This window comes from Anser cygnoides, chromosome 1, assembly GCF_040182565.1.
Source record: "Anser cygnoides isolate HZ-2024a breed goose chromosome 1, Taihu_goose_T2T_genome, whole genome shotgun sequence".
NCBI classification, from domain to species: Eukaryota; Metazoa; Chordata; class Aves; order Anseriformes; family Anatidae; genus Anser; species Anser cygnoides.
The window spans coordinates 34,834,419-34,858,149 of NC_089873.1; the positions used below are offsets into that span (position 1 = coordinate 34,834,419).

The 23,731-nt window shown below is 40.9% G+C and overlaps 1 protein-coding gene and 1 long non-coding RNA gene across 3 annotated transcripts in view; one reads left to right on the top strand and one right to left on the bottom strand.

Annotated features, from left to right (window-relative positions):
• LRIG3 (leucine rich repeats and immunoglobulin like domains 3) overlaps positions 1–8,316 on the bottom strand; it is a 43,644-nt gene extending 35,328 nt beyond the window's left edge. The window contains exons 1-3 of one of the 2 annotated variants that reach the window (XM_048065425.2): positions 7,975–8,316; positions 385–456; positions 76–150 (exon numbers count right to left, since the gene is read on the bottom strand). In XM_048065425.2, the coding sequence (XP_047921382.1) occupies positions 76–150; positions 385–456; positions 7,975–8,174 (347 nt within the window). In that variant the 5' untranslated portion in view covers positions 8,175–8,316. Of the gene's footprint in view, positions 1–75; positions 151–384; positions 457–7,139; positions 7,740–7,974 lie in introns of those variants that run through there. The other variant, XM_013198868.3, reaches the window with a different exon arrangement.
• Positions 8,317–8,459: 143 nt separating this feature from the next.
• LOC106047423 (uncharacterized) lies at positions 8,460–19,815 on the top strand. Its single transcript, XR_001213777.3, has 4 exons — positions 8,460–8,761; positions 8,844–8,902; positions 10,479–10,609; positions 11,246–19,815. It is a non-coding gene; the product is annotated as an uncharacterized lncRNA (long non-coding RNA).
• Positions 19,816–23,731: the final 3,916 nt, after the last annotated feature.

Below are 23,731 nucleotides of genomic sequence, written 5' to 3' on the forward strand. Positions count from 1 at the left end.
TCTGCAATGCACATATTTCCACTAACCCTACAGAGTTAGTTCCACTAAGCAGGGACAAGAGATAGATCTACTTACAAAGACAGAAGAGTTATATTTGCAGATACTGGCCCCAAATTTGGAATCATCTCCAGTTCATTGTTGTTCAACTTCCTATTAATATTTAAAAAATTGAGAGTTAGCTTTAACGTAAATCAGAAGTATATACATTGGATTTATTAAATTGCTGGTGTCAACCCAAAATTTGAAATTAATTCCAGTTTCACTTAATGTAAAATATCAGAACATAACTGTCAACCTATTATCCCAAGTTATTGATATCCCAGTGATACAATTAACATATACAAACCACTTTAAAAAAAAAAAAATAAAGACAAACGGACTTACACTTCCCGAAGACTATGGAGGTGATCCAAGAAACTGGTCTTGATTGAAGATAATTTGTTGTGACTTAAGTCCCTATGAGGTTACAAAAATAAACAACCTGTCAGTTTTGCCATGAAATATTGCATAAAGCAAGACAATTACAATCGAAAATATCATTCGTTTCCAAGTACATAAAAAGTTATGTTTTATGTTAGTAGAACTAGAATAGAAACGCATTTAACTTTACAAGGTATATAAGTGCTAACAGCTTGATCACTGCCGACAGTGTCAAAGACTTTCCTGAACCATTTAAAAGAATTGCTCATTTTGTGTTTTGTGTGTGCCTGCGTGTCTATGTATCGAAGACACATGAAAAAACACCTCAAAATGTTGACTTATACACATCAAAAAACCCTCTCTTCCCAGCAAAATATCTGGCTAAAGCAACCTGTTGGCTACAAGGAAAATTCATAAAAACTCATTGCCATTTCAACCTTGAGTCAATTATTATACTTGCACCATCTACTCTCCTCACTTGCTTCTGCAAAGCAACTCACAAATCCTCAGTACATAGTGAGGACTGTACATAAATCTCAGTTCCATTTACATGCTTTCACACAATTCAGGGCTCTATTCTTACATAACCAAATTCAGTTGGGACCTTAAACAAGAAAATATATACAGGAAGGCCTAACTCTATCTTGAATTTTAAGATGTCTCTGCACTATTCACATTATCATCGCCTTACTTGCCCTTGAAGTAGCTCGAGCTCAGCTTGTGCCACTCCACACTGAAGATCCCAAAATACAAATTGATGCAGTTTTACGAGAGCCCATGTTAGAGCCTTTGCAAACAACAGTGTTTGCTGTTAAACAGGCTAGGGTACTAAGAGTGCAACACACCTTCTTGACCATTGTCAGGAAATTATCTTCCCTACAGACATGTAGGGAATTCTTCACCATATGGCCTCTTGACCATTTGAAAACCATCATAAAACACAGTCCTAAGAAACATTTGCTGTGGTCTCAGAAGTACTGGAAACATCACAGATATAAAAGAATGGCTATACAGTAGAAGACAGAAAAGTTAACTACAGAAATTCAAACTTGCAAGTCTATAGAGATCTGCACAAGCAGTACAAGATTTACATCTGGCCATGTTACCACTGCTAGCCCTGCTTGAAGACCTCCCTCTTTTTAGTCATCCATTCCCACAACCTGCAAGTTCCTGCTCCCATACTACAGCCTGTCATTACCTTATCTGCACTGATAGAGCTGTCTGCAAAGTGCTTGCTGTACATCGTAACACTCAGTTTTTAACACAAGCCAGGAAACAAAAGTTTCACTATTCTGAAGGAGTTCTTAACCTCACTTCAGTGAGACCCTCAAAGAATTGCATCAGCACACTTTTTCCCTGTGCTAATTGAGCACTGCATCTGGAGCACTCAGCAACACGCCTGGTTGTGATAAAACTGGAAAGGGCTTGGAAATGAGGGTGCTGAGCATCACTAGAAGGGCCTGGAAGTCAATGCCTAGGCCAATACCAAGACAGATCCTCATCAGACCATGTAGAAGTGAAGCATATTTCCATTTGATTCTTGAGTAAACTCCCGTAATCCATACTTTTTCTGGAGAATATAATTCAGTACATGGTCACCTACACTAAGCACGCCAGGCACAGGTTTGTGACTGTCACAGACGTGTCTGTTCTCCTTCTATAGTCTTCAAAGTAATGATTCCTGATAACCAGCATATCCATGCTGCACATGGATCAAAACTGGCTTAAATCAAGCCAGCTTTACAGTTTGTGCTAGGCGTGCTATACAACTAAGCCCTGAGCAACTGTGGATCTACAGAATGGGTTTCTCTTCACCCAATACCACAGGTCCTTGGACACAGAGGAGAAGTCCTGAGACCCAGCCAGGCACTTATGCTTCTTAAACTGTGCAGGGGGACAGCACAACCATGCTTTAGCCTCTCCCGTTTGCTGCTTTACACAGTACTTTTCCAGTGTTGCCAGGACTAAGTATCTGCTTTACAAGACTCTTAAACAGCATCTGCCCTGCTACGCACAGGATACAGGCAGCCACCCCCACCCACCCCAGTCCTCACCTGCAGCACCAGCACAGCCCCAGCAGGAGGCTCAGTGACTGCCCACCGAAACCCCAGCACAAGGGAGGACTCGGGTCACCAAGCAAAGGACAGGCAATGTCACCCGTCCCCCCCTTTTTGAACCATACTAAGTTAAAAAAAAAAAAAATTACACTCAACAACCCCCAGCATTACAAACCATCCCAGCCACATGCACACATTACCAAGGGTACCCCAGCACTCAGCCACTCAGTGCAGCAACGGATCAGGCCCAGAGGGCCGGGGTGCAGCCGCCCCAGCTTGACTCTGTCGGGCACAGGGGGGAGATGAACGTCACCTTTCCCCAGTTGGGGCACTTCAGGAATGCACACAGGGCAGAGCTGCAGGTGTGTAAGCGATTTTTCAGCACAAACAAAGTGGGGCAGGTGCCGGGGGGAGCCACCTAGAGAAGAGGCACACCCTTCACCGCATTCAGGTGGCCACGGAAGGATGTCTTCTGCGATGCAGCTCTGGACTCACACACCTAAAATACACCTGTGTCTTCTTCTTCCAGGTGTCTAAAACCCTCAAGATTTTCCTCTTAAAAAAATGGAAAACCAATATAGTGTTAAACGTTTTCAAAAAAGCCACAAATGTTAGTTTCATCACTATGATTTTGAGTTCTCCTGTAAATGAGGTTAACCACACTTGAGTTAGAGGACTGCATCTTTCACTGCTTAAAAGTCTAGTGCAAACATTTGTCTGGCCATAGACTTGAGAAAAATCCATTTGTTTAACATTTGAACACATCAGCTGTACAGGTTTGATATTCTCATACTGCCTTCTTACATGTAAATACTGAAAAAATACTCTGTTACAAAAGATCTAGGTTGTAACAGCGATGGGAATCTAACTTGTTCCTTTAAAGCAGACAAAGCAGAGACAATTTTTACCCTTAAACTTAACTCGGTATTTGGCTTTAGACTGTACGGATTATAAGAACTATGCAAATAAACAGCCAAAATTTAGTGAAGCCATGGCTGTTAGTGCCTAATTTGTTACTGCTCTTCATACTTTAGACAAGACTTCGGGATCAGTAATTATTTCAACAAAGAGCTTTCAACATTAGTGCTAAAAACCTGCATTTCTTCATTTCATCTAAAAACCCTGCAAAAGGTTTATTTAAAACGTTTGCCTAAAGGACCCACCAGACAGTAACAGACGTGAGTAGATTTGTTCTGCTGGAGTTATAACATGTTTAAAAAAAAAGAAAAAAAATCTGGCAGAGTCCTTAAACTATAAAAATCCTGCAATTACAACCACTGCTGTGCATGATCACCACGCTGGAGCCAGACACTTTCACTCATAGCTCAAGCTCACATCCATCTGGAGTCTATCAAGGCGACCGTGAGCGTAACAACTTGCACTAGGTTTCAAACTATTCTTTCGTGTTTGCCTTTTAACACTAAAGATTTTAACACTCTCAGATTTTCCATGTAGCACCTACTTTAAAAAACACATCCATACAAATTCTTATTCCTGGTTTACTCACAACAGGTTGTCAAACACAAACTGCACCCAAAAAAAAGCCAAAGCAAAACGGTAACAACAAACTCCAGACAATACTGAACTTCGTGTTTCACATAGCTGTATACATGTTTGTCTACCAATTGTTGCATAAAGTATGAATTGGATGTATTTTTGTAAATATTATTTCAGTACTGCTGACATGAGAAGCTTCAGGAAAAAAAAAAAAAAGCCTTGCAAGTTACATTTGTAAGTTAAATCAGAAGGGCTGAAAGTGAACCAAGAGTAAGAACATTAGTAAAAGACATGTATTATAAGTGAAGCTGAAGCCTAAAGAAGTTTCTGAGACTTACAAACAATGGATCTGAGGCATTTTTAAAATATAAAACTCTAGCATCCCTGTCCAAAGCTACAAGTGCATTTCAATTCAATGCATTTCTCCATGTGCCTTAAAACACATACAAGGAAAAGATTTGAAAATGAATCAGTATTTTTCCCTTGCTTAGAAATGAACACTGACAAAGTACTAAGATTATTACCACGCATTTTCCATTTCTGAATTTTCCTTGTCTGTTGAAACCACATTACAAGTGAGGAGAAAACCTCCTCCGTGATTTCTTCTACTTCTAGAATTTCAAAAGCCATTACAGATGTAATAGTGAATACCCTCAGAAACTATATTTTTATTAAGAAATTCTTTATAACAATAAAAAAATGTATGCTTGTTCTTCACCTCAGATTCTAATGAAAGTTATCAAGCTTTTAAGGGATTCTACCTACTTTAAAAAGAATGCCACAGTTTGAGGCCCTTTAAGAACCTGTTTAATGAAAGAAAATATTTTCTATACGTCATTCCTTTCATATGAACACCTTTCACAACTCAGTTTCTGCATTCAAAAACCAAAACATAACTCTGAACATCAATCTTTATATGATAAAAAACGGAAAGGAAGGCCTAATGCATAAAGGGAGAGGGTGAGTGTTTCTTCACACATTTTATAAATATAACTTTTAGACTAACTTAATTTACAACACTTAGTTACAATTATCATCTTCTTCCTTAGAGAACTCCGAAACCTGAGCCCCAAGTCAAATTTTAAAATGCAAATCCAGCAACAGCTTCTTAATCAGTCCCACTGGGGCCTATAGAGCTGCTAATTCAGCAGAAATCAGGAGAGCTGAAAAACAAAAAGCCAGGCTGTAGCTGTTTTAAGACACTGATCCAAAGTGACTCATTAATCAGCTTGCTATGTTCAAGTTTTAGTCTGGAAAATATTGAAAAACAGCTGTGAAAACCATACGGCCCTTTTTTCTGGCAATTCTGGTAAAGAACTAGAGGATTTATAAAATGTAAATACTAAAGATGTAATACAAACACAAGTGAAAGCCATCTTTCAGATTTTCCCTTCTGTCTTGCTGACAGTTTTTAGCATTCCTAGGTGAACCTGGCAAGGCATACTCGACAATGCCTCTGAGAATTTGCAAACATTGAGGACACTGGCCAGTGTTCAAACTCTCTTCCTCCCTCCACTTCTGGCTATGAAACATCAGCAGCTCTAACACAGCAAAACGTTCTCTCCATCTCGGGACACACATACTAGAAGTAAATTGAAATCTGACTTTAAAACCATTTGTACACAAAGTCACTACAAATATTTATCTGTGGATTGTTATCATCTGTGAAGGCCGCATTACAAAAGATGGTATTTACGGCTAAAGTCACAGCAAAGCTGGCAATTATACCCTGTTTACACCCCATTTCATAAAGCCATTTATGTAGAAAGCAGTAGTCTCACATTTGCTATGAAAACGGGGAACATAACTCAGTATTCAGGTTCATCTCCTGATTTCCCCCTTCACCCACTAGAATGTCACACAGCATTTTCCACATCATAAACTCTTGGTTTATTTCACCAGAGGTTATGAATACAAAAGGAAGGGGAGATTCAAACAGAGCTTGCTTCAAAAGCCGACTTCATCAGATGTACTTTCTGTCTGGATGTGTAGACAGCTGGTCAGAGGAAGGTGTTAAGCCCAACATGGGCCTACACCTTTTCAAGCACAAGAGCTTTCACTACTCTGCCTGGGAGACCTTGTCTGCCTGTGCTGAGAACATGGTGTAAGAGTTGTTTTCTGAGGAGTATTGGAAATAATGCAATTAAACTACTAGCCTTTGGCTATAAATGCTATGGACTCCCATGGAAAACACAGTCACCATATACCAATAAAATTCATAAACAGTCTTTTACAATTTGTAAATGCATAGTTTGTTGCAACAATAATCCAGGCTATTCAAACCTCTTTTGCGTATGTAAAAAAGAAGAGCGTTATAACTGTACACATTGTGCAATCAAAGCTCCAAGCAGCTGAGTAGCTGGAGGTAACAGACAACGCCACGCTCCCCCTGGTCCCCTTATTCAGAAGAGGGGAAGGAAGAAAGAGCAGGGTACTTCTAAGGCATTTGACACAAACAAAAACCACAAAAGCAGCCAGACCACATGGCTTGGTGACACCTACAAAGATGTACTCCTGTGAGTTTAAGACCAAGTGACACAGCTGTCCAATGAGTAATCACAGCGGGGTTTCTTACAACAGACCAAAGCTTATTTATACAAGTGGAACTTATTTTCTCACACTTTTAAAGGAATGTGAACTTACATAAGGACAATTTACACTACCAAGGGAATTCTAATTAGAAAAACCTCCCTTGTGCTAACAAAAAAGCTCTGCAATGTGTTTTATTGTCTCTCGGTAAAGTAAGTGGAATAGACAAATTTAATTACTGCTAATGCAAAATACTTTTTAAAACAGCTCTACAAATGAAAGTTCTGTGATTTTTCCATTTGCTTTTTGTTTAGTGACCGTCACATCTGAATTTTATCTTAGCAGCACTAAACTAGACTGAGCTATGAAATTAAGCTGTGAAGCTTAGCTTAGTATCAAAAATACCTTAAGTTTTGTCAGAAAACTTCAGTTTTTAGTTTAACTCAGTTACGTTAGGTAACTGAAATAGTTCAAAAGAACAGGAGGGATGAAATTTAATAAGAAGCAAAACCAGTTGTTGAATGTAAAGCAGATCCGGTATTTGATTCATATGCTTCAAACACATAAGCCAAAAGGAAAAAAAAAAAAAGTTTCTTTCCCCTCACACTTTCCTACGCTGCTCATGGAAATATTCACCTCCTGGAGTCATTCGTATGTTCAGTTCCATATGGTGTCAATACAGCCATCCACATTTCATGAGTAAAGCAGCATGACCTCCAGACGAGGCAATTGAACAGAATTAGCCACAGCTAATTGAAAGTCTTCCTGTTTACTTTAAAGTCCTTATCTCGATCTGCTTTGGAAATGTAATAGAAAATTAATACGACTAGTATAGAAGACACCAGAGTGACAAGAGATTAAAAACAAATGTGCGAAGTCCCTCAGCACTTTTCAAGCTTTTAGAAAGCTTTCGTGATTTATGCTTTGTCCATAAAAGTTTGTCACTGCAGGTAAGTTTTCTACACATGGCATTTCACTACGTGCTAGTAAGTTTCACAAACCCGTGTCACCGAACCAAACTTGGCGAGGTCCAGCCCTAGTAAAGTTGTTTAAACCAAAACCATCAGTGAACGAAGCCCAAGAGCTGCACAAATAAAACCCAGGCCAATATGAAAGTTTGGTTTTTATTTCCTGACTCAGAAATCGAATTTAACTTGGCGATTTTTGCACGTTCCCCGAGAAAGTCAGTAAAACAACTTTGCTCCCCCTCCTTCACGGGGTCCAGGGCGAGCGCCGTCGGCCAGGCGCGGAGGGCTCGCGCTGCTCGGTGCTCGCTGACAGCCGGCCCCCTCCTTCCCTCCCTCCCTCCCTCCCTCCATCCATCCCTCCCCACACTCGCCCCGCTCGGCCACAAACCCGACATTTCCCCCCCGACCCCCTGCCCTCCTCGGCCGCGGACCGAGGCACCCCGAGGGGCAGAAGATGGCGGACGGGCACCCCCCCACCCCAGCACCGAGCCCCCCATACTCACAGCTGCACCGCCCCCCGCGGCAGCCGCTCGGGCACTCGGCTCAGCTCCAGGCGGCTGCAGGCGACGAGGTGCCCGGCGCAGCGGCAGGGCACGGGACAGCGGGCGGCGGGGCTGCCCCCCAGCACCGGCAGCAGGAGGAGGACGAGGAAGAGGAGGAGGAGGAAGAGGGCGGCGGGCGCGGCGCGGTGCCGGCGGGGCATGGCGGGCTCGGAGCCGCTGCCCGCGCTGCTCCCGTCCGTCGAGCAGCCCGGCTGACACAGCCTCTCAGCGCGGGTGCATGCCCCGGAGCCACCGCCGAGGGAGGGAAGGCAGTGAGGGTAGAAAGAAGAAGAAAAAAAGAAAAAAAAAAAAAAGTGAAGGGAAGAAGGGGGGAGTGGGGGGCACGCAGCGCCGCCAGCCACTCGGCAAACTTTGCAGCGCCTCAGCCCGCCTCCGCCCGGCCGGGGGAGCCCCGAGCACGGCGCGGCCCGCCCCGCCCGCAGCCCCCTCCCCCTGCCGTGTGACAGCAACAGCCCCGGGCCGCCCCCCGGCCTCGCCCCGGCTCCGGGCGGCGGGGGCAGGCGGGTCCCGCCGGGGGTGCCCGGGCCCCGCTTCCAGCCCCGGGAGGCGGCTGAGGGCCGGGCCTGGCAGCGCGGCGGGCCCCGGGGCCTGAGGGGGAGCGCGGCGGGGCCGTGCTGCGCCCGGGATTCCCAGCGAGCCCGCTTAGCGCCGGTCGGAGCGGTCCCGGAGCTGCTCCGGAGGCCCCGGCAGGTTCCCAGCCAAGGCTGGGGTCACTGGCATGTAAAAGGTGAGGTGAGGTTAACTCCTGCCTTCCGGGTCCTGCGCGGCTAGTCCAGACACAGTAATTAAGCCCATTATGTTCCCCACAGGATCCCAGCTCCAGAGGTTCAGGGAAGTAGGCAGGGCGTACAGATTCCACATCTCTGAGGTAATCTATGTAATTTAAGTAAATACCTATTGTTCAAGTTCCATATGGAAGCCCGGACCCTGGAGTGGATGCAGTTACTGGAGACGTCACATGCCCCTGCTCAGCAGCAGCAGAGCATCAAAGTGCATGGACCCAGCACTTTGTGTCCCACCTTTACATATGTACATTTCACCTAAGAGGTGGGAGATGGCCTGGGCACTCGTGTCCTGCAGCACTGAGAGACCCTTCCCTCCATTACTGAGATATGTAAGGCTGAAACTTTTTTATTGTTCCCATATGTATCCCAGGGAACAGGTTAGATTACAGAAACAAAACTACATTTTATTTTAAATCACAAATCCCGAATTTGCAAACCAAGTAGGCATTCCATAACTAAGAACACTCACGTGCCGCTGTCAACGCAACTGTTTCAGGTGCACAGGGTTTACAGAGTGATGTGGTATTTTCTCAGCCTCTGATCAGTTGACCACTGGTGGTCCTTAAGGAAATCACTGCAGAAAAGCAAACAAACACTGCAGAAATAAACATTTTTCTACACGTAAAAGCAAACAAGCAAACAAATGAAACATAGGACAAAAACTAGTGTATATTTGCAAGTTACTCTTATTTCTCGCAAATGAAAACTATCTTGGGAAGATTGGCATGCCATAATTATTCATTCTTTTTAAAGCCTTTTTCTTCCCTTCAAAGCCATTAGGTTGACATTAGATTAACAAAGCCTGTGAAACAGTGAGCTGTTCCACATCCAGTAGGAAAAATGTGTACAGTGCCAAATTCAGATTTTCAAAACTATACATCATTAGCAATCTTCTGTTTCAAAAGTGCTAGCATTTGTTCTAGCTGTGCAGTTGTCTCACACCATTATACAGGAGACACTTGAACGTGTTGCATTCATTGCTTAGGCAAAATAGGCTGTATTTGCTAGTTCTGCAGAGTAATCAAAATTCAAGATGATGATCCTTATGTCGCACCAGAGAATTATTGCACACCTTACTAAAATTAAAATTGATTTAAAGTAACCAAGCTCTGTACTACAGTTCCCGGAGTACACAGCAAAGTGCCTCTTACTTGGGAAAAGCGAGCTTGTCTTATCTTGAGTGTTGGCAAGGGCAGTGATTCACTGGTAAGTGGCAACAGGGCCATTAAACTGTCAGTTTTAACATACAAGGGTAAGAAAAAATACAAGCAAAGCATTCTGTACTTAGTTTATGATAGCAGTGAATAATATATCTGGTATATATGTGAAGTATGGAACAAGAAAAAATCAGAGAAAAAGCGGGGGAAAAAGTGAAAATACTGAAAAGGGCAAGAACTGTTTTGTTATTTTGAAAACCATTCATGCATTCATGGAATACCGTGCCCTTATAACACACAACCTAATGCATATTTAGTGCTAGTAATATATGAAGCTGTTTTAAATTAAGAAAGGTAAATCAATTCAGAAAATTAACACATTTGTCTTTGCAGCTTCTTTTCTCTGAATACTCAGAAAAGCATTTTAAAACTGATTATATTATGAATTTTGAAATGCCTGTATGCCTTCAGAGCCCATGAGAGGAAGTCTTTCTTCCCACAGGGAGATTTGTTCTCTCCAGAAATCTCAGGAACCAATTCTGCAACTGATATGAACGCTGCAAGGGTGGCAGCCCCCAAACCCAGGGGTCTCTTCATCATTACTTTTAGGCTGAGAGTGCACCATGATTGTACGTAAGTAAATATTAATGGGAGACTTCCCATATGTCTTCTTCATGGGTTTGGCTGGACTATATCTGCCCTAAGTAAGCTTCTATCAAAATGAAAGGTCTCACATTCCCTCACCCTGTTACCTCTACGTGTAACAAGGCTTCCTAGCGACCCTTGTTTGTCATTGGCATTAGTGTAACTGCAAAGTCAACATGACGAAGAGAATGATTTGGCTACAAACCCATCAAAAAAAAAAAAAACAATCTCCCACCTCCACCACTTTTCATTCTGAGCTGGAATAATTCCTTCTTCCAGTTTTCCATGTAACTGTACATGGAAGCTTATCAGTGGTGATGGTTGTTTAGGCAAAGACAGGCCCTCTCCCTGGCAGCCAGAATATAGATCAGCCTGAGGGGACAATGCTGAAAAAGGGGAAGCATGGCTGCAGAGAAAAAATCTTGTAAAACTAGACCCTCAAGCTCTCTGTTTGGCTAATGAGATTTGTTTTCTCCACAAGACTACCAGCGTGGTAGCCTGAGTGAGTTGGGAGTGGAGGAAAGGAAGTTACACAGTGAACTGTAGACCGTTCATTGGGATGTTATGGGTGTTACGGGATGAGACTAATGGTGTCTTTTTCTTTCCTTGATTATTTTAAATCAGATAAACGAGCGTTTACAGATTCAAGTCCAAACATGCTTTGTTTAAAAGATGCATTAACTTCAGGCAAAAGACACACCCATAGCTAAGTATGATTTTTTTTACATATCATTAACACATTGAAAATAAGCACTGCTTTCAAGTAACCTACCTCTGGAAGAAGTCTGCCTCAAATCAGGCTGGTTTAGCAGATGACTGAAAGTAAAACCAACTAAGATCCTATACATTTTCTGTTATGTCTTAAAGTTAGAATGGCTTTTACTAGTACTAGGAACTTTAACAATGTGATTAATCTAAATTCAGTTTGTTTAGTCAGTTTTCAAAGGAGTCAAGCCACTTCAAGAGACAATTACATATAGTTCTATTTGGTTATATGCAGTTAAATTTGCAGAATTTATGTCAGAAGGTCAAAAGGAGTGAGTGGTTACATCCACTAAATGATTGTGTCCATTAAGGACATCATAGTGTCCTTGTGTACTCCTTGATTACCAGGTAATCCAAAACTGTGTCTACTATTTGTTTCAGATTTTCTACTTTTCATGGGTAAATAAAGTGAGTTAGGTAGTATTCAGCAGCAAGAAGCAGAAGCAAAACAGAACAACATTACTTATGCTTTGACACATCTCAGTTCAGATAAAGTGAGATAGAAATCAGTGGCCCATCTATCCACCTTCCTATCCATAAATGCCCCTGCAGGAGTACTGGCAGAATTAACGTCCTGTCTATTCATTCCTAAATCTTCCTAGTGACATTTTATTTCTAGCTGAAGATGTTTATGACTGACTATTTGGGAGAAGGAAGTAAGAATTCATCCTCAGACAATCACCACTCTCTGTTGCAGGTTCCCCCTACTTAACCCATTTTAAAAAAATAAATGAAATCATAAGGCTAGTAAAACTTTTTCTAAGGCCACAGCTGGAGGGAGAGATTGACTGTTGAGATCGTACTGCTTTGAAAAAAAAAGAAAAAAAAAGTAGAGCAGAACACAGTTTTTTTTTTTTTTTTTTTTTTGTGAAGACTGCTTGCATACATGAAATAGCTTGCAATAGGCAATAGAAGGTTTTGCCGCAGGCACCTGTCTGGAAGTTGCTATAGAGTCCCACGAAGAGTCCCTCCCCTGTTGGAGCAGAAGACCTTTTTCACTTTTTCCCTTTGTGTATATAAACAAGAATCTCACCCCACATCATGTGATATTTTTCATGGAAATGTTTCTAAATACAGAGGTTTCCCACCCTCCTTTTCCTCTGCCAATTTGGTATAGGAATTGATATTACTTTTAGTTAATAATAGCATTAAAACTTTATGACCATTTATTTCAATTCCTCTGATTAACCACTGCAGTTTCACTTGCATTTGCGGAAAAGCAATACACTGTTCTTAAATAATTTCCTAGCAATTGTGAATCTCCTACTAGTGCATCATAAGTCCACAGTGAATATCCCAAGGTGCATAAAGGAATTTATTTTTGGTAGTAATTAAACTTGACTTTATGTGATCCAACACTGAAACCATGAAAACCAAATTATGCATAATTTGAATGTACTGATTACAACCAGAAAAACCGTATGAACTCTTACTGAAAACTTTGCCTAAGGCAGAAAATGTTCAACATTTATAGAATTCATCCAAACACTGTTTGCCTCCATTACAAATAAACTTAAACATCCTAAGGCAATCCACATTAGTGACGATTGTTAATGTCTTCAAGTCATGTCCTGCATGGGGCTAAGTGGGAAGTTAAGTGCATGATTGGAAGGACAATTAAACAATCAACATCTACAATGATGTGACTTCAAAGAGGAAAAAAGAAGAGTTAGTTTTATGTCATTAAGGAGCACTCAAGTTGAGATGTTGTCAATTTGAATAAAAATAAGTAGAAGTAATTTCAGGATAGTGCTACTGTAGTAAAACACCTGCCAGGTCTGTTCTACTAGTTGTTTTAGTACGTTGGTTTTTTTTTTAATAATCTTTTAAAATAAATAAACGTTTTGTGGTAAGAAAGATCAAGAAGTGGCCAAAAGGGGAATCTGAAAGACACGTTGAGTCAACTGTAGCTGTGGCTCTCCAAGATACAACCACCTCCAGTTCTTCTCTCCTCCCCTCCTTACAGTGAGTGGGTTACTGCAGCTGAAGCACTAATGCGTTCCCTTCTGCAGTGGGGATGGAAACGTCTGCCAGAGGAGATGCATGGATGTTTGAAGGCAGTATTTGTTTAAATCATCATGGGCAGATTTGGTACGATTCTTGTCAGTGTTCTGAGGCCTCCAAAATTAAGTATGCACTGTGTTTAGGTGTGTGACTCTCATTGAAGTCAGTGGCTGTAAGAATTTCACAGTGTGAAATCAGTGGGACTTAAGGCCTAAATCTTTGAAGAATTTAGATTTAATTGACTGTTCCAGAGGGAATGAGCTGCAGCTGGGATTCATCTTGTGTAATTTTAGCAATTTAGAAGTTTGGTATCTATTCTAAAGCAGTTGTCTTGGCTCCTTCTGTAGTCAGCGGATAGAGGAAGACACCTCCAGAGAGTGATTACTACCTTTCTAAAATGAGCAATCAAGGCATTTTGAATGAATCAGCCTCTGGAGGTTTCTCTCCCTCTCCACTGAGTGGAAAGAGCCTTATGACTAGCTGAGATTAGATCCTGTATTTTTAGATGATTCCCATTGTATGCATTTACACATAAAAATTAAATAGCTAAATAGACTAATATGTATATATATTTCTTAAACCTTTTAAATTGTAGGTATCTTAAGTGTCATTATAATAGTAACAAGCAAAATTTCTCACAAATATGAATTGGTGTAGTTTTCAATTTTTTTATACCCATGTAATAGTTTGCTTGTTGTCTACTGATGTAACAAGTTCTATTAAGGATTTATTAACATTAAATCAAATGAGATTTAGTAAAACTAGGGGGCAGTGCTATACTTAAGAGAAGTATCAATAAAATACAAAATGGGCACCCTGTGAAAAGGATCTAGTCACGTATCACAAACTAAACAAGTATGTGTCGACAATGAAACATCACAGAAGGCATTTAGGATATATCAGTTGGAGTTTTCTATGTGAGGGAACTAAATAATGACAGCTGGGCTGGTGAGGGCTGAGGTGAAGTATCATACGCCATTTGGGGTCAGATATAAGGGGAGGGGAGGAAAGGAAAGGAGTGGACTGGAGAGGGCTACAGAAAGCTGATAACAGGCTCAGGAGGACATGGTTTAAAGCTCTCAAAAAATGAATACCCAGTGTTGCAGCACAGCAAGTAGCACTTGAGATTTTGCACAGCTATCCCGTTGCTATCACTGGGAAGCTGGTGAGTTATAGCAGACTGTGTGTCATCTGGCCTTGCTCCCCCCTTTCTGCTGTCTGCTGCCTGTTGCTTTGCAATTATTATATAAAGCAAAATAAGCAAGCATTGACCTGGTAAGAAGTAGGCCAAGCAGACATTGCACCACTTACTCAGATGCTCAAGCAGTTACTTGCAATAGCCATGTTTACCAATAAAGTCTGGCTTTGTGAGCCAGAGCATCAAAGAGCAGGCTGGATCAGACAGCAGCAAATACTGCGTGCTGATCTGCACGGGCCAGACGCCAGCTAGAGCCCAGCAGGAGCTGCAGAAAACACCAGCACTGTGCACCAGCTGGCCAGATTGGTGAACAACCATCTGCAAAACTCTCTTTGTGTTGATCTTCTTAGTATTAAATGGGGAGAAACTGCAAAGGATACCATTTTCATCACTCTGACACCTTTTATGAATCTTACACAAGCAAAACTTTCTATGACCTCTTTGACATCTCTCACATTAGGGCAACATGGTTTGAGAATCTTCTGAAATGCAGATGATACCTTCCAAATAGCCATGCTAGCTGTCAGCTTTCCAATCCTAGGTGCACTGCACTGACTAATGGCCATGGCACTTCTCTTGGCTTGGGCCCTCTGTGACATTCTCAGATGGGTTTTCTTCCAGGGCAAGCAAAGAGAACAGTTACCAAACATTTACATAAATGTTTTCTGTTGTGAATTTTGCCTTTGTTTTCCATCCTAGGTCTGCAGCCTAGGCAGCTCCTCTCACTCACTGTTCCCTTTCCTAGGCCTCTTTGTACTCTCTGATCTATCAAAGGAAATATTTAGGAGTGCGGAGAGTTGCACATGTTGAATCTCAAAGTCCTTTTCTGGTTATGTGCTGTCATTGCCAGACAAGAAACTTCTGGTTCAGGGACTGTCTGTGCAGTTTTGTCATCTGTGGCTGTTGCTGGCTATGGAGAAGAACTAAATAGCCTAAAAGGGTGCAATACTTTAGCAGTGTTACAAGCCAAATAGGTCAGTGTCTTACTGGACTGTTCTTTTTGGACTGTACCTGACCTGAGCAGTAGAAAAAGCAACCTTCCAGAGAAAAAACAACAGCATCCTACCACATCCTAAGTGGAAAAGAAGACACAATACAGGTTTTTAGGTGCCTTTGCCAACGTGTGCCATGTCAAAATCAAAGCGATACTAACATCTGATCAGGCTGGGCATAAATCAGGCAACAGTGTTGAAGAAACCATGGCTTTGGCTTTCATTGAATTGCAGATACTCTATAATTGAGTTATCCTTTCAATGATTTATAAATCAAAAAATGTCTTCTTAAGCTTGGCTAAGTTAATTCTACAGTACAATTTTCTCATTTTTGTGAAACAAAAGCTAAAAACAAAAGTAAACAGGAAGAGGCTTGCTGATCATTTTAAACGTAGGGAAAATTACATCTTATTTTAATCATAATGTAAAAAATCCACTGCGCTATTATTTTTCATTCTGATTTTTTGTTGCTGGAAAATGACTGCTAAGGATAAACACAAAATTACTTTCCTAGAATTTTGATAATTTCATACACACACTCCCTGAATACCACATGTGAGTAATATTTCAGTTATCTGACTGATGTCACTGAGATGGAATTAGAAGTGCTGAAATTTTCAATGATGGATATTTCACTGCAGCTGCGAGCAATGTGTTCCTCAGAGACTAATTCTCCTGAGGCAATGTTAAACCTTTGGACTTGCATATTATTAGTAAAATAATACAACTTTAAAATAGTATCAAAAGAGATCTAGCCAAGAAACTTAGTCTTGTGTATATTTCAGCTCGTATATAAATTAATCTCTTAAATTATAAATGTATGCTTTATACCCATATATATGGCTACGTGTCATAAAAAATAAACCATAAATTATGTTAAAATGCAATCAACAAAAAAGGGTATTCAGAGTTAAGACTAAACCCATAATCTCTTGCACAGCTTTTGAATGTATGTTGTTATTTTAAAAAAGGGCAACAGTTAAAGATTAAGTGGTAGGATTTTTTTTTTTAATTTTTAAGTATAGCTGTCTGACTTTTTTTGCATTTTATGTCTCTTAAACTTACTGCAATGCTTTTCAAATACTTCATTCTCTAATTCACTTTCTTAAACAGATTTTTAAAAAATGAATTATATATATCTACTTAATTTTAAAATGTGTTAGAGAAGCTCACACAAATGAATAATTCTACCAAAGAAGCCATTACTGACTACTTTGCAAATGCAAAAAAAAACTTTTTTGCTGTCGTTATTTAATGGCACACACTGATCCCCAGAGCTGTCTGAGTTCCAGACTATTGTAAAAAGCCCTGATTCAGAAAAGGATTTGAGCATGTATTTAAGAATGAGTCTTGGATACAAAACTGAAAGCCTGTTGGGATGGATGGTGAGCATGCCTCCTTACCAGAACTCTTTCATGAACTAGGATCTAAGCATGCAGATTTCTGGCGGAATAGACCTGACTACAGTTGACAGGAAAATGATCATAGCTGCAGCTGTTCAGTAAGCATGGGAAGTCCGAAGCTGTCTCCAGCATCTCTTCTCCAGCAAATTGCACATCTGATACACCAGAGGACTTTTCTACATCCATGGACAACTTTTCAAGTTGGGAGGATGCGGGAATGCTGTGCAAACGGAGTATCCTTGTGAGCAGTTCCTCATAACCATTTTCTCAAGCAGTTGTGGCTGCAGATTTTCCCATTCAGCACCACTGCCTGCTCAGACCTGCCCCTGCCACCCTTTCCACGGTGTGAGCACAGCTGCCTGTGGTGCCTTGCAGGAAGCCAGCTATTGCTTTTTTTTTTTTTTTTTTTTCTGAAGTTATTTTTAACCTGGCTCTGTTCATTCATGTAGCTTGTCATGTGGTGCCACAAAAAGTGCCAGGCACTGTGATATGGAACAGGGAGCCAGTGGCAAGGGGTCCTGGGTGTACCTTAGGCTGTTGTTACTGCTGAAAACAGCATATCAAATCAACTGTGGCCTGAAGAATCTGATTTATTATGGTGGTAAATCCAGGTTTTGGGCACCGAGTCTGAGATTAGAAACAGCATAGTCCTTTTAAGCTACAAAGCTCACTCTGCTTCTTAAATGCATTCAATTTCTTTCCATGAGTATCATTGCCCTTGAAAAGGTGCTGGCTCAGATATTGTCCCCCTCCATTGGTTTAACTTAGTGCTGGATCACATCTGATCTATCCATAGCTCACACAAATCTAGCATAAAATCCTAAAGATAGCATTAAACAGTATATTGTCCAGTTTTGCAGAACACAATTACATGGTCACACCTGATCTGGTTCCGTTGTGCACTTCCATTTACTCCAGAAATGCAGAGGTCGGGTATTACTGATCATGGAACCAGAATTACAAGAAAAACAAGCTCATTTTCATAAACCTGATAGGCATTCATATTGCCAGCAAAAAATGTATAGGGGCTCAAAAACTGCAAAATAGTTGAAAAGAGTCCAGACAACGTACATCAGTGCTTGTACTGTAAGTTCTTCCATTTCTAGTGTTGCAGAAGCTTGTCTAAGCCACAAAGTTTGCATGTATGCTACAGTTCTCTAAGGCACATTTTTAATCCTACTTTCTTGACTTGAATTATATGCAGATAAAAGCTCAGACCCCCGTTTGTATATTATACCTGTAAATTCATATATAACACACATATTTATATACATATACAAATATGTTTTATATGTACTTAAACTTTCTGCACATGTGATCACACATATTTAACTTCATACGCTGCGTGTGTTTTTGTTAGAAGAAGGAGCACAGTCAGTTCCCAGCACAGGTAGTGCAGCCTTCAGCTGAGACTGTATAGCAGCCTCAGGCTCAACAGCCTGGCAGGAAAACCTGAAAATCCTGCTGCATCCCACAGGTTTCTGTGACTGATAGAAACACCATCTCTGCTGGGGCGTTAGAAGTTCCCAAAGAAGGAACCTTTCCTTCACTCTTTTAAACTCACTAAATCGTTACACAACTGAATTTTCAGTCTTTTTGATGCTAAACTTGAAATATGTTATTGCCACACACAGACCAAACGAGCTTCAAATAAGGGGTATGAAACTGAAACTGATGGGAGTTTTATTACCTGGCTTTAAAGAGGCTGACATTTCTCCCCAAAGTTGCTAAACCATCGGCTTTTATAAATTTTATTCTAAAAGAATGTTTATATAAAGTCCAAGTTTGTAGGTAAGGGAGCTAGTGAGAATGATGCTGTTGTGTCCCATAGTTAACAGTACAGTGATATCGTATCTAGCAGTGACTTTAAAAACAGTCCTACTGCTGCCTTAAATTCGGTGAATTGTTCTGTATTTGGTCTATTCTGGGAGCAAAGTAGAACAGTCAATACATATGTGCCATGAAATCTAATTTTTTGTTTTGTTTTGTAATTGATCTGTTGATTTGATCTGTTTTGTAATTGATCTGTCGCAGCAGCTGGAAACTTCAGAAAAGAACAACAAAGGGACTGGAGACACCAGAGAGAAATGTCCTGTAGGATGTCAAGGCTTACATTTATTGTTCTCACTGGTGATCTCAAAGAATGGACAAAAATTAGAGGACAGCAAATAATAAACGCAGCCTGGAGATATTAGAAACAGAGACAGGAGGTAATTTCAGGCTCTGTTCTGCAAACAGTTATGCGCATACTTAATTTTAGACGTGTGAATGATATTTTAATTCCAAAGGCAGACATAAGAGCTTTGGGTTTGTTTTCAGAAGAAAATTAATCTAAATAGCCAAATCGATATAAATAGAGAATTGTACCCTGAAATGTAGATTGCAGTAAAGGAGAATAATTGGAAGGCGGGAAAGTTAACACAAAAGTAGGTTTAAAAGTGAAAGATCAAGTAAGTATATTTCTGAGCTTACCAGGAAGCACAGACAAAAGACTCAGTCCTGGTTCACCCAGAACATTTGACATTTTCCTCTTGGTAAATACTTGCAAAGATGTGGGTGGGAGTGGCCTGCTACTTAAAAGTTTAGAAGTCTTTACAAGTGATTATGTTTCCTTGTAAAGAAGCGGTAGAATATTCCTACATTACATTGAATAATAATTATAACTGGTCTTTAAAAAAATAATCATCTGCTATTTATGTGCTTTTTGAGGTTACCTTTGCCTGGGAGATCATAAGTAGCTTTCAGAAGCCATTTACAATGCATAGCACTAATTAGAGCTCGAAAGAGCAGGACTGTTATCACTTACTTTCTCAAAGTGCCAAGTAATTTGAGATGCTGAATGCCCTCAATAACTAGTTGTTTAGGTCCATTATTGAGCTGGTGGAGTTAAGAGGATCCAAGTGCAAACACAAAGCAGCCCTCACGATGTGTAGAATAACTGTGGATGGAGTCTGAGACAATCAGCTACCTGGCAGGGCTTGAAGTCAGCGGGATGCTTGTTGCCTACTCCTGGAAGAAAAAGAAATTCCCTGAATAAAGCATCAGCCAGGCAGTACAAATAAACAGTAAATATGTTACTAAACACTTTTTCCTTTCTGAAAATAATTATATTTGTACACTTAATGCATTTCAGGTATTAATCACTATTGATTTTTCAAATAGCATTATCATATACCAGCAAGTAAAGACATTTCATTTACTTGGAAAGGCTTACTCAAGGGTATTCATTATTTAAAAGCTGATTAATCAGCATATTAAAGGGTTCTAATCCTTATAGAAAGCCCTTTGGTAATTACTTTGTCAGCCCATCTCTGACAGCTTTGCTTCCCTCGAAAAAGCCTTTAGTCTGCTGAAAAGTTTGCACCTTTTGGGCATCAGCTGAAAGAGGTCACAAAGATGTTAAAGATGTTAGCTAAACAAAGGAGAGACTCGATGTGAAGTCTAAAGCTGTTTATTGTATTAAAAAATGTAATTTAACAATTTGTTTTGTCTCTTTAGAAGTTATTTCCGATTTAAATAATTTTTTTATAACTATAAACTATGTAACGGTGTAGTTGCAACTATAAAATATTTAAAGCAAATAGAATGAGGAAATTGAACCCAGAGAAATTCCAACAACAATAGAATGATTTTCTCTGTTAAAATTTATAAAAGTGTTAAATTTTTTAAGAAACTTTTTTTTTCTCCATAAGGAATAGAGCAAAATTGAGTGAAAACCACTTACTTGCTGAAGAGAGGGAAGCATGATTAAAACAATTGTACTTGAGGACTACAAGGGCTTGACCCTGATTGGTTTAAAGGGAAGCAAGAATTATTGAGGGAAAATACTATTGTTACAAAAAGCAATCCTATCCCTGGTCGCAATGGTGGGAACCTACTGTTGCATGGTTTACTTTCCTCCGTTCTACCACTAAAAGGGGAGGACCTTGTTTAGGGGGACACAGATTTGTGTTTAAATAATGAGAAAAGAGGGCGCTTTCGGTAGTAGAATCTATTATTAAAAAAAAAAAAAAACAAAACAAAACACACACACCACACAAAACTGTTTAAATGCAACAATAGGTACCAGTAAGGGACTTAAAATTTTTCAATTCAAACTGAAGGTAGTTTATTTCCTTGTCTCATGACCAAATATGCTATTGATCTGACAGAGGATGATGCATGGGAAAAATGGAAAACAGATCATAAACTCCTGAATCTGGAGGATGAATTGTGATTAGGTGGACACCTGTTTGCTTTACTCACTCAGTTTTTGTGGATGTTCAGACTGATCAGACTAGTGAAAAGCTGGAACTCATGGCAGGACTAAGGCCCATGTGCTTTAGAGACAGCAGTTTCATAATGAACTTGTCAAAGTCGAACAAAATAGATGTAATTCCTCCATCAAACATACCCTTCACCTTTTTAATGAAATATGCAAGAAAAATAACTTTGCTGTTTCTGAATTGAAATCCAGTAACTGAAGCAGTAGGTCATACTCATTTTTCAAACTAAACAAGACCCTTTCCCCACCGCCTACAGAATAAATGTGGTAAATTTCAAGCTAAGGCAAGTCAAAGGTACAAAGCAGCTTAAAATAGGGCTTCATAATGGGTGCAGGCCTAATTACTGAAAGTCTATTGCCTCTCCAAAATAAACACATAGTAAAATAATAAGTAATAAATATGTAATAATTAGCTCACACCTGTGTATAATAAATCAGGTGTTTCAGTTCAGTGAATGATGGCACTTTCTGGGAATCACGTAGCCTGTGGAGGTGTGAGGTTATTTCTGGAATAATTTTGTTAAATTTCAGTAACAACAGAAGTCTGTGCTTTGTTCCTCCCTAAATGTAGGTGGGTATTTTGTGATTCTTGGATTCACAGACATGAGGAAAGCTAGGGTCCAGTTTAGAGCCTGTTCTTTAATGTGCCCAGTGCAGTCCCTGCAGTGTGACCACCCAAGGTGGCTGCCAGGAGCCAAGGCCCCCAGCAGCTCTCAGCTACAGCCAGGTAGGACAGGGGGGAAGCTATTTGTGCCTCAGGCTTTGCAGCAGGTGCTAACTCTTGCTTGGATCTCCAATGGGAAATACATGGGGATAGCAGGGGAAGTTCCTGTGGCTAGCAGATGGGCTCCCTCACCTTTTGCTTTCCATCTCTTAAATGTGTTATCCAAAGCCAGCAGCTTCCACAGAGTGAAGAGTCATAAGGTGCTGGAGAGACTCGAGATATCTGTAGACAGGTCCAATAGGTCTCCATTCTCTCCCTTACATAAGCAATGAAGACTGTCTTAGCCTTGGGCAAAATGTGTGTTAAAAGTTTATCAAACTTCTCTGTAGAAAAAATGAAAATCTATATTTGCAGTTGTTTTTTTTTTTTTAAGGAAACTGCCAATGTCATCATCCCTCCTGCCCCCCTCCACCCAAAATAAAATAAATTCAAGTCTATACTTAAATTTGCTTCATCTCAGGAAAAAAAAAAAAAAAAGTTTATCTCTGCTTTGATTTTAAATGAGCAAGGACAGTGCTCCACGTATATTTTCTTGATTATGAACCTGGTAAGTACAGCTTCTATCCAGTCACATAAGAGTAGCCTCAGCACAGAGTTCATAAAATCATAGAATATCCTGAGTTGGAAGGGGCCCACAAAGATCATTGAGTCCAACTCCTGGCTCTGCACAGGACCACCCAAAAATCAGGCCGTATGTCTGAGAGTGTTGTCCAAATGTTTCTTGAACTTTGGCAGGCTCGGTGCCATGACCACTGTCCTGGGCAGCCTGTCCCAGTGCCCAACCACCCTCTGGGTGCAGAACCTTTCCCTAACACCCAGCCTGACCCTCCCCTGTCCCAGCTCCATGCCGTTCCCTCGGGTCCTGTCGCTGTCCCCAGAGAGCAGAGCTCAGCGCCTGCCCCTCCGCTCCCCTCGTGAGGGAGCTGCAGGCCGCCATGAGGCCTCCCCTCGGCCTGCTCTGCTCTGGGCTCAGCAAACCAAAGGACCTCAGCTGCTCCTCATATGTCTTGCCCTCCAGATCCTTCACCATCTTTGTAGCCCTCCTTTGGACACTCTCTGATAGTTTTATGTCCTTCTTATGCTGTGGTGTCTCAAACTGCACACAGTACTTGAGGTAAGGCCTCACCAGCACAGAGCAGAATGGGATAGTCACTTCCCTTGACCAGCTAGCAATGTTGTTCTTGATGCACCCTAGGATATGGTTGGCCCTTTTGGCTGCCCAGGCACACTGCTGGCTCATGTTCAGCTTGCTGTCGACCAGAACCCCCAGATCCCTTACTGTGGGGATGCTCTCCAGCCTTTCGTACCCCAGACTGTACGTATATCTAGGGTTGCCCTGTCCCAGGTGCAGAATCCGGCACTTGCTCTTGTTAAACTTCATGTTTTTGGTGATTGCTCAGCCCTGTAATTTGTCAAGATCTCTCCGCAATGTTCCTCTACCCCCAAGAGAGTCAACAGCTTCTAACAATTTAGTGTCATCCTCAAGCTTACATAGTATACCTTCAAGTCCTGCATCCAAGTCATTTATGGAAACATTAAATTGATCTGGCCCTAAAATGGAGCCCTGCAGAACCCCACTAGTGATGGGCCGCCAGCGTGATGTAACCCCATTTACTGTAACCCTTTGAGCCCAATCCATCAGCCAATTGTTTACCCATAGTATTATGCATTGTCTAGCTGTATTCGGGACATTTTGTTCAGAAGCGTACTGGGAGAAGCAGTATCAAAATATTTGCTGAAATCCAAAAGATTACATCAAC